Source organism: Anoplolepis gracilipes, chromosome 6 (assembly GCF_047496725.1).
Source record: "Anoplolepis gracilipes chromosome 6, ASM4749672v1, whole genome shotgun sequence".
Lineage (NCBI taxonomy): Eukaryota > Metazoa > Arthropoda > Insecta > Hymenoptera > Formicidae > Anoplolepis > Anoplolepis gracilipes.
Genome location: NC_132975.1, coordinates 1094730 through 1106947, shown reverse-complemented (window position 1 = coordinate 1106947; position 12218 = coordinate 1094730). Strand labels below are relative to the sequence as shown.

The following is a 12218-nucleotide window of genomic DNA, read 5'->3' as shown; positions in this document are numbered from 1 at the left end:
AAGCATCTAAGAGATAAGTCTCTTCGTATAAAATGAAGACTCATCAAGTATCCTAACGTTCTCCCAATCAAAATCATGGTTATATTCAAGTCTATGTTTCGTGATTACAGAGTTAGTGTTAGTATTTCTTGTATATGTCGTTTATGCTCAGTAGTTCTAGTTTTTAACTTCCGGGATGTTTGACCGACATATGAGGCATTGCAATGGTTGCAGTTAATTTTGTATATGACGTTAGTTTTTGAATCGGTTGGAATAATGTCTTTATGGGCCCTAATTAATTTATTCATCTTATTAAGACTGACATGCGCGAGTTTCATACCCGAATTTTTTGTTATCCTATTAAATTTCTCTGTTAACTCTGGTATAAGGAATTGTGAAATAAACTGGTTTCTCAGTTATTGATATGTTATTAGTAAGATTATGTTTGTAAGTGATAGTTTTTATGCGTAGCTTAATAACATTGAAAATTAATTCGATTGGGTAATTATTGTCCAAAAGAATTCTAATGATCAAGTCTAGATTTTTTCTATGGTATCTAGGGTGTGAAAGAAATAATGCTCTGTCCACTTATAAGTATAATTCTACTTTTTGTATATTTATTAATATGTAATGATATAAAATCACATTGTATATTTCATTTTTTTTTATTTAGATTAAAAAATTTATAAAATATGCTATGATTTAATGTTTTAAACGTAAAATTTTAAGTGGGCTGAAAAATACCTTTCTGCAGATATATTAACCCACTGAAAGGTTGTTTTCAGGACCTGCAATAAATTTATCTAATTCTTTTAAATTCCAACTTGAAAAGGCATAAATATAGTGATTTATTACTTATATGTGTTATATCCATAAATATATTAAATATAAATAGAGTTTTATTTATCTTACCGTTGCCAAGATAAGGGTCAAAGGGAGACATTTTCCTCCGTCGCACATGTGTAATGTACAATCGCGCAGTTCTTTAAATGCCCGATGACAGAGGAAATAACCAACAATCTGTGTCTGTCAAGAGAAATATACGAATGCGCATGCGCAACGGGGGAAAAAGATTATCTATTTATCTAATTACTATCTTGGCATCTAATTAGTATCTTGGCATCACAGACTTAGGACAGAGATCGCACAAAGCTCTATCTATATTTAATATATCTATGGATATATCTAAAAAAAAAAGTTGTTAAAAAGTAACTATCTTTTTATATTTATGGAAAAATATAATGGTTCTCGAAAATGTCTTACGATATCATTTTCCACATCTAAGAAAGTATTCATTATTTTTACATTTTTGATATCACATTAATTTTTACTCAAGGTTTACTCAATATTTATATAATAAAATTAGGGGTCTTTTCTAGTCCTGAAAACTGCTCTTTCATAAATATATATACAGGGTGTCCCCGAATTGGCGGATCAACTCTCGTCGGTAGATAGAGCGTGTTAAACTGAAGAAAAAAATTTTATATCATTTTGCTAAATTCGCAATATTTAATAAGATATAAATTAATAAAGATCGGCCAACCCGTATAAGCGTGCGGCGCGAAGAAACCTCCCAGTTGTTACTTGATACTAGGCGCGCGGCAAGACGTAAACGCAGAACGCACTGTACGTGTCTCTTTAAGTACGCCCTTTGTACGCCCTTTGTACGTCCTTTGTATGTCCTTTGTAGAGCGCTCCGCCTACCGTCTCGCCGCGCGCCTAGTATCAAGTAACAAGTAGGAGGCTTCTTCGTGCCGCGCGCTTATCCTGGCACGTATTGACCGATCTTTATTAATTTATATCTCATTAATTATTGCGAATTTAGCAAAATGATATAAGATTTTTCTCTTCAGTTTAACACGTTCTATCTACCCATGAGAGTTGATCCGCCAATTCGGGGACACCCTGTATATATACAAGGTGATTCGAAACAACCTTTTGTCCTTAAAATGTCGTATTCCTGATTCAATTCTAAGACTATTTTGCCTTTACTAAAATTTTGTCCGAAGCTTAGTTTTTAAATAATAAAATGAAAAAGTTAGCGAATTACGGGAAAAATAGATACGGGTGGTAGACAGGGGCGGCGCAAGTCACCGTCCAATAGGTGACGATGGGATTACGCTGCTTGTTACACACGATGTGTGTGAGAAACGTATGAGAAACACAACATTATAATGACGTACAACACGTGTTTTTTTAAAGCAATCAATTATTATAATTAAAAATGCAAATGTTGAACGCAAATGTAATGATAGGCGTATAATTTTTCTTCTTTAAATATTCTTTGAACAGTAGAATAAGAGAGTTTATACTCTCGAGCAATGTCTCGAAATACTACTTTCAAGTTCTTGCTCAACAGCATGAAAGACTGTTTCCACGGCTTGTAAATTTCTTATTTCTCTATAATAATAACAAACTGATAGATTTATTCGTGAGTGAGGGCGTGTAAATCTGTGAAAGTATTGATACGTGATACACTTTGTAAAAGACAATTTTCTGGTTGATTACTCTGTAGTGATTAATAGTAATGAATCGATTTATAAATCACTCAAGTGCGTAATTAAATTCGATACGTAATACAAAAAAGAAAAAATGTATGACTTATAAATCAGTATGGATTTGTTACATGTAAAATACAGTGTGAACTGTTATTGTTTATTTCCGATAAAATTATTCATCTGTCAAGCAGAACACCGAAAGAAGACATCGAATCTGTAAAAGGTAAGTGAGTGAGTGAATGTGTGTGTGTGTGTGTGTGTGTGTGTGTGTGTGTGTGTGTGTGTGTGTGTGTGTGTGTGTGTGTGTGTGTGTGTGTGTGAAAGAGAGAGAGAGAGAGAGAGAGAGAGAGAGAGAGAGAGAGAGAGAGAGAGAGAGAGAGAGAGAGAGAGAGAGAGAGAAGAGAGAGAGAGAGAAAGTTGTGCGTGCGTGCGTGCGTGCGAGTGTGCGAGAGAGATCGTGCGTATCATCGCGTGTATTTGATCGCAACAAACGCCGTGTCAGATGACGAGTTGCGCCGCTCCTGCCTACCTACTGTATTCGTCCCATGATTCAATAACTATTTTCTTTTATAATTTAAAAATAACCTATGGACAAATTTTTCGTAAGGCAAAAATCGTCTCAGAATTAACTCAAGAGTACGTCTTTACAAAAACATCTAGAATAATTGGTAAACTGGCTCAATAATTAAAATAAATAAAAGTTTAGTACTAAGGCGTAAAAGAGCCGGATATAACAGTGTAAATTTAAAATAAATAAATAAATAAATAGTTTATAGCTTAGTCAAAGGATTTACAATTAAATTAAACTTAAAGTGATAGATAAAGGCCGTAACGTAGTTAAAAATAAGACATAAATAAACAGTAATAGTAATTAAAGTACAGAAATTGTTTACAATAAGACGTTTCGGCTTGATTTTTCAAGCCTTCTTCAGCGCAGAGAATAAGCGGAACGTAGAAAGGTTCGCCGTCCTTGACCCTCAATGTTTTTATAATAATTAAAGTTTTACACCTCTGACTACTATGCGGTTTAATATGTTATAGTTTATTATATTTATTTCTACGTTCCGCTTATTCCCTGAACTGAAGAAGGCTTGAGAAATCAAGCCGAAACGTCCGTCTTATTGTAAACAATTTTTGTACTTTAATTACTATTACATTCATTTATGTCTAATTTTTAACTGTTTTCGTTACGACCTTTATCTATCACTTTAAGTTTGATTTAATTGTAAATCCTTTGACTAAGCAATAAACTATATTATAAACTATATTATAAACTTTATTTATTTATTTTAAATACATCTAAGTTGTTCTGAATCACCCTGTATACTGAGAGCTATTTATCATTAATAATAATTACAAATATTAAGATATTTTACTTTTGTTATATTAAAATAGCAATATTCTATCAACTCTTGACTATTTCTAAACCAATATCAAAAAAACATAAAGTAGTAACATCATGACAATTTTTACGTTAATACAGAGTGTCCCAGAACAACCTTCCGTCAGTAAAATGACGTATTTCTGACACAATTCTAAGACAATTTTTCCTTTACCAAAATTTGATTTGAAGCGTAGTTTTTGAGTTATAAGCAAAAATAGTTAGCAAATCACACGTCGAGTATAGAAGGCAGGCAGGAGCGGCGAGGCGCACCGCGAGCGCGGGCGCAGCTGACCGTCCGACGAGTGATTACCGCCGCATGAGTCGCTAACTATTTTATCTTATAACATAAAATTATGCTTTAAATAAAATTTTGATAAAGAAGAAAAGGTCTTATAATTACGTCAGGAATAAGTGTTCCTTAAAATAACGTTTAATGACCAAAAGTTGTTCCGGATCGCCGACTGTCGGATGATGCAATCAGCTGATTGCTACACGCGATGTGTGTATGCTGAGTGTGTGCGTAAAAGAAAGGGACAGAGTGAGTGAGAGAAAGAGAAAAATAACCGTCTCCGCGACGGTGACGCTCCTTCGATTGTCATCGACATTGTCGTCGACAACGTCAGACCGATCGATATATTGATTTTCCGACTCAGCTGAGAGACACATCGCGTGTAGCAATCAGCTGATCGCAGCGTCGGCGACAGTCGGCGATCCGGAACAACTTTTGGTCATTAAACGTTATTTTAAGGAACACTTATTCCTGACGTAATTATAAGACATTTTCTTCTTTACCAAAATTTTATTTAAAGCATAATTTTATGTTATAAGATAAAATAGTTAGCGACTCATGCGGCGGTAATCACTCGTCGGATGGTTAGCTGCGCCCGCGCTCGCGGTGCGTCGCGCCGCTCCTGCCTGCCTTCTATACTCGACGTGTGATTTGCTAACTATTTTTGCTTATAACTCAAAAACTACGCTTCAAATCAAATTTTGGTAAAGGAAAAATTGTCTTAAAATTGCGTCAGGAATACGTCATTTTACGGACGGAAGGTTGTTCTGGGACACCCTGTAGAAAGTCAACAACATCTCGAAGATTATATTATATAAAAATTTGATTATGAGATAAAATAAATGACTTTTTGTTGTTTCTTAATTAAATTAAATTTTAACTACATAAAAAGTAAAACAAAAATAAAAGATATATTACCTATTGTTGGATGTTGAGCATTGAGACAGCTGAGCCATTCTGTCATGCTGATTCTTCTATCATTGTTGATGTCACAGTACCTCGGTAATTTTTTACCGCATCTCCGAAGCTGCCTACTATTTGCCACCATTGTACGAAAACTTTTCCATTCTTTCTTTTCTAAAACCTGTGTGAAATTATTACAATTACATGAGTTAATTTTTCTAATGTAATTAGCAATTTTTAATTTTTATCGTTCTACAAATATTAAACATTTATTTATTTTCTTTTATATTTTTCTTTTTGTATAGGTCGTTCAAAATGATCATTCGCTGTGAGTTTCTATAGAACGGTTGAAGATAAAGTTGTATAAGGTAAAAAATGTTATGTATTAAATTGATTTAATAGAATTTATTTCAAGTACTTTTAAAACTTTGTTTTATCGATCTTTCATGAGAGAATTTTAAAAGGACTAATACTGATTTCTTAGTTTCAAATCCGTTTAAAAAAAGACATTAAAAAAAAACGATATATCTGCATATATGTATATATTGTAGCGATTGTGACGTAGTAAGTTATGTGTCTGCTCTCTGTGCCGAAGAACTCGGGTTTAAATCCGATGAGAAACATCGAATTTTTATCCGATCATTTCTCGGAAAAGAATGGCAAACACCGAAAGTATTTTGTCACGTGAACCTTTTTAATATAGGCCATTTGAAACCGGCGTTAAAAAGTAGGTCCCATATAACTGCAGAAGATGTAAACCATAAATATATAGAGTGATTCAAAACAACCTTTTGTCTTTGAAATGTCGTATTCCTGACTGAATTCTAAGACAACTTTTCCTTTACCAAGATTTTGTCCAAAGTTTAGTTTTCAAATTATAAGCCGATATAGTTAGCGAATTATGGAATGAGAACAGGAAATAGGCAGGGGCGGCATAACTAACCGTCTGATGGGTGATTACGTGAGACGTTGCGATTAGCTGCTTGTTACACGCGATATGTGTATGTCTATGTGAAACGTTTACACATATACACATACACGCACACGCTCAATACAATTTATGAAAGAAAAAACTTCACTTATTACTCGATGTGTCATATGATACAGGGCTGCCATCCGTCTGGTTTTCCCCGGATTCCTAGTTTCTCGAGCGTCCGAGGACGTTTGACGGGATTTTCTAAAATAATCCGGGTTTCAAGCTCGTGACACGAAGCAATTCGCGCGCATTACTGTACTGCATTGTGCGTGCGTACGTGTATATAAATTATTTATACTGTAAAAATTGTTTAAGTATGTAAAAATTAATAAAGTTTCCTTTAATAATGTTAATAATAAATGGCGGTTGGAGCATAAAGAACACAATGTTTATAACGAATTATAAAGAAATTATACTAAATGTAATACATATATTTTGTTAATAATATAGAGTATATGGAGAAATTTAACTTAAATGGTATACGTCGGTCTGATATAATTGTTAGTGCGCGTACTTACGTTTTAATCTCCGCTGAGATTCTCCTCAATGCAATATAAACTTGAATTGACTGACGCAGTGTTTAATGAAAATGAGTAGTGACGACAATTGTGATAAGTTCTTGTTCGAGTGTTGTGACGCAATAAATTTTAAGGATGACTTGATCCACAATGATTTTTGACGGAATCTTGTGGTCCGTCATCCTCATAGACAGTATTGACTGCATTAGAATTAGCTATTGAGAGCATGAAACAGAGATGGCATTTATTTCCAAAAATACTTCCATCCCTATTGAAGAATTCTTAACAGCCTTAAACTTAATATTCAGTTCAACCTATTTCTCGTTTAACAATAACATTTATAAACAAACTTTGGAATGCCTATAGGTTCACCTTTGTCACCTATTATTTCTGACCTTGTGTTGCAGGATTTAGAAAGTAAGACCCTTTTATTATTACCATTTAACATTCCTTTTTATTTTAAATATGTGGATGATGTTTTGATGGCGGCACCTCCGTTAGAATTTCAAAGAATATTGGAGATTTTCAATTCCTTCCACCCTAGATTAACATTTACTATAGAAATAGGTGAAGATAATAGTATAAGTTTCTTAGATTTGAAAGTTTACAAGACAAATGGATATCTTCTGATAGATTGGTACCAAAAAACATTTCCAGGAAGGTTTCTAAACTATCATTCACAACATCCTCTTTGTCAAAAAAGGTACCATCATAGGGACAGAGTTTTTCATTTATCACACCCGTCGTTCCATCAAAAAAATTTTAATAAGATCATCAACATATTAGTAACTAATGGATATCCTGTGAAATTGATCTTTGATATGATTACTTCTAGACTAAAATATTTATTTCATAATAATAATAATTATATAAACAACATTCAAAAGGAGGGCACAAATAATTTCTTTCCATTACCATATGTTCCATTTATTTTGGAGAAATTCAAACCTTTTATAAAGAGAGCGGAGATCCAGCCCATAAGGGATTTTATAATCTCAAAAAGTATATTAAATCATACAAAGACCCACTATCAAAACTCATGACTAATAATGTTGTCTATAAAATAAATTGCAAAATGTGCAACACGTCATATGTAGGGCAAACAAAACGTATGTTGAAAACGCGGAACATAATCGGGGAACATAAAAGACATTAAATTTAAATACCGCTCAAAGATCAGTTATAACGGATCATAGATTAGATAAGAATATGAATTTGACTGGGAATATTCAAATACTTGATAGGGAATCCTGTTACAAAAAAAGATTGACTTCTGAAATGTTGCATATAAAAAAGAGAGAAGGCAGGTTTGAATTTACAGAGCGCACAGAAAATTTACATCTTCTCTATCTCTTTATAATTGAAACGCTTAAAAAATTGTAAACTTGGTAATGTAACGTACTGTTTTCTAATTTTTATAAAAACAATATATGATAATAAATAATAAAATCTCTCACTTATTCTTATCTTGTAGAAATGTTTGATATTTTCTGATGGATAATTGTATACGACTGGAGTAGACTCGCAACGAGACGTTGACACACCGTGACACACCGAATATAAAACGAATATTTTTTCTATTAGAAATTGTACCGACTTTGACGAATACACTCACGCACACAGATGAAAGAATTTTCTCTTAAAATTACCACGTTTATCATGATTCTCAGGGTAAATTCTAAAAGAAAATTCTCTCATCTGTGTGCGTGAGTGTATTTGTCAAAGTCGGTACAATTTCTAATAGAAAAAAAATTCGTTTATTATTCGGTGCGTCACGGTGTGTCAACGTCTCATTGTGAGTCTACTCCAGTCGTATACAATTATCTATCAAAAGACATTAAACATTTGTACAAGGTAACAATAAGTGAGTGAGTGAGTGAATGAGTGAGTGAGTGAGTGAGAGAGAGAGAGAGAGGGTGTGTACACGCACCGGCATAAATGGTGTCCGTCGGTAAATGTGTATGTATGTATGTGTATGACAACCGAAAGCGTCACATACACATGCAGCGCATACGTACGTGTCACTTGAAGCGCGGCGGAATTCATGCAGCGGAGGAGAAAAAAGTGGGAGGCAATCCGATGTTGCATCCTTAGCGCAAGACGCACGATCGAGAGAGAAAGCATGACAAGACGTGATGCCGATTAGTGGTGTCCTATAACTCTGTCTCACTCACTCTACGCATGAATGAGCGAGAGAGCTATAGGACACCGCGTTGTCTCTATATTCGTCTCGTTCGCTCTCGCGCTTATGTCATGTTTTCTTTCTTATTTCTTCAAGAAACGTAGCTGAGCCTTGCGGCTCGAATACCGGCATTCATAAAATTTTAATTATCATATTAATATTAGAAATTGATCGGTTTCATATATAACAAAGAAACATATGCTTATTCTAATTAATTATTAATTTATTTATGATTGCGTAATTTTTTTTTCTATTATGTAAAAAATTTGGTAAAAAATTATACATGTATCATTATGAGTAATTTTGAGATTCACTAGAACAGTAATTGTAAATTTGCACCCATTTTTTATGGAATAAAATGGAAATGTTTCTTTGCTATATATATGAAACCGATCAATTTCTAATATATCATATAATTAAAATTTATGAATGCCGGTATTCGATCCGCAAGACTCAGCCACGTTTCTTGAAGGAATAAAAAAGAAAACATGACATAAGCGCGAGAGCGAACGAGACGAATATAGAGACAACGCGGTGTCCTATAGCTCTCTCGCTCATTCATGCGTAGAGTGAGTGAGACAGAGTTATAGGACACCACTAATCGGCATCACGTCTTGTCATGCTTTCTCTCTCGATTGTACGTCTTGCGCTAAGGATGCAACAACAGGATTGCCTCCCACTTTTTTCTCCTCCGCTGCATGAATTCCGCCGCGCTTCAAGTGACACGTACGTACGCGCTGCATGTGTATGTGACGCTTTCGGTTGTCATACACGTACGTACATACACATTTACCGACGGACACCATTTATGCCGGGGCGTGTACATACACACGTACACACATACGCACACATCGCGTGTAGATAACAGCTGACCGCAGCGAGCGCCTCGCGTAATCGCCCGCGTCGGATAATGAGTTGCGCTGCTCCTGCCTACCGCCTGTACGCGTGCCGTAATTCGCTACCTATTTTCTTTTATAATTTGAAAACTAAGCTTCGGGTAAAATTTTGCCAAAGGAAAAATCGTCTCAGAATTCATTCAGGAATTCGATATTTCAAGGACAAACGGTTGTTTTGAATCACCCTGTTACTATGATTTGTGTAAAATTTTGTATGAATAATCTTGTGGACGGGATAATCGCGATGTATGTAGTAAAAAAAATGTTGTTCCGCGCTAAATATCTCAAAATGTACATCAACTATTACGAGGTATCTGTGTTCTTATGCGTCACAGTGTATTTTGACGGCGACTCTACCGACATACCTTACGTACGCTGGAGCTCGGATTGCCGTGCGTCAGGCGCTCTTTATGCCAAATTTAAAATATTTATAATTAATAAACGAAGTCTCCAACGCAATTTTGTTATTCTTGATTTTCGTCTTATTTTATCATATAGAATCACTCTTTAAATTTTGTCCCACCTGTAGCCGAACACCCTGTATACATATATATATATACAGGGCGTCTGGTAATAACCACCTCACCGTTCATATACAGGTAGAGCAGGTCAAACTGAGTAGAAAAGTCCTCTACTATTTTTCGATTTTCGAAATAATTATCGAGAAATTAATTAAAAAAGATCGGCGAATCCGCGCGAGTAAAGCGCATGCGGCGAGAAGGCCGTCTCACCGCTACGCGGTTATTAGGCGCGCTACTCATACGCATCCATTTCCAGTCGTAGACCGCTCCTCCTATCATTCAATGAACGCCTAGTAACCGCGTAGCAGTAGGATGGGCTTTCTCGCCGCGCGCTTGTACTTGCCCAGATTTGTCAATCTTTGTTAATTAATTTCTCGGTAATTATTTCGAAAATCGAAAAATGGCAGAGGACTTTTCTACTCAGTTTGACCTGCTCTACCTGTATATGAGCGGTGAGGTGGTTATTACCGGACACCCTGTATATATATATATATATATATATATATATCTATACAGGGTGTTCGGCTAAGGTGGGACAAAATTTAAAGAGTGATTCTATATGATAAAATAAGACGAAAATCAAGAATAACAAAATTGCGTTGGAGACTTCGTTTATTAATTATAAATATTTTAAATTTGGCATAAAGAGCGCCTGACGCACGGCAATCCGAGCTCCATCGTACGTAAGGTATGTCGGTAGAGTCGCCGTCAAAATACACTGTGACGCATAAGTACACAGATACCTCGTAATAGTTGATGTACATTTTGAGATATTTAGCGCGGAACAACATTTTTTTTACTACATACATCGCGATTATCCCGTCCACAAGATTATTCATACAAAATTTTACACAAATCATAGTAACGTTATAATGATATTATAACAAATTTTTAAAATGTCTTTTTTACTCTGTTATAGTAGACAGAGCACGATTCTTCTGTAAAAGTTTTATCTTACGTTTTGAAAGTCAATCATCATTCTGTAATATATTTGATGTAAATTGAATCCCTTGTTATTCTTCCAGCGTTTATCCAGTTAATTGCATGGAATATAGTTTTTAAATGTTCCCAAAAGAAGAAATTGAGAGGACTTAAATCTGAATAGCCGGCAAAGATAATTTCATCGCCAAGAGTTCCTGCCCAAATATTTGTAGAAAAATGTCGCTATGAATTTATTTCTATTAGTGCTCTTTTAAAATATGATACACAGTATTATTCCTGATTCGTTCTATTGTTGCAATTCTATCTTTTATGTCCGAGTCACATTGATTAGGTCCACCGAATCTGCTTTTAACATTTTGGTATCCTGCAATCTTTAATGAAGTTCTGAGAATATTTTTTTATTCGGGATACTTTTTTTTTTTATAAATACGTTTGTCTTCCGTAGCATTACTATTTATTTGATCTATAAAAAATGCATATCTGTAAGTTCATAAAAAGTATAATCCATTTTTCAAGATAACGAAGAATACACGAACAATGCATAAGTCAGTATAAAAATTACTACAGCACACTTTCATAAACAAAACACTCGCTGCACGCACTGTCTGTACCGACAAAAGAAATTTGTTATTAAAAGCAACGAGAAGTACGACAGTTAACGGCGGCGGTAGCCTTTGTCGGTGCGATTAGTGGGTGTGGCGAGTATTTTAGTGTGTAGTATCTAAAAGTGTGCTGTAGTAATTTTTATACTGACTTGTGTATTTTTCAATATTTTGGAAAATGGATTATACTTTTCATGAACTTACGGATATGCATTTTTGTTACGGCCAAGCAAATGGTAATGCCACCGAAGCCAGATGTATTTATGAAGAAAAATATCCAGATAGAAATATACCAAATAAGAAAACATTCACAAGGCTTCATAAAAAATTGCGAGATATCGGAATGTTAAAAGCTAAAAGATCCAGTGGACATAATCAACGTGATGCGGACTTAGAAGAAAGAGTGTTACAGCACATTGAAGAAAATCCTTGCTTAAGTACGAGGAAAATTGCAGCAATAGTAGGAACTAGTAACTCTACTGTGTGGTAAATTTTAAAAGAGCAACAACTACATCCATATCACTATCA

The 12218-nt window shown here is 34.7% G+C and overlaps 1 protein-coding gene across 4 annotated transcripts in view; it reads right to left on the bottom strand.

Moving 5' to 3' along the window:
• Positions 1 to 12218, bottom strand: part of Magu (SPARC related modular calcium binding-like protein magu) — a 249434-nt gene that overhangs the window by 47885 nt on the left and 189331 nt on the right. For all 4 annotated transcript variants that reach the window (XM_072893687.1, XM_072893686.1, XM_072893684.1 and 1 more), the window contains one exon: positions 5069 to 5234. In XM_072893687.1, the coding sequence (XP_072749788.1) occupies positions 5069 to 5234 (166 nt within the window). The remainder of the gene's footprint in view (positions 1 to 5068; positions 5235 to 12218) is intronic.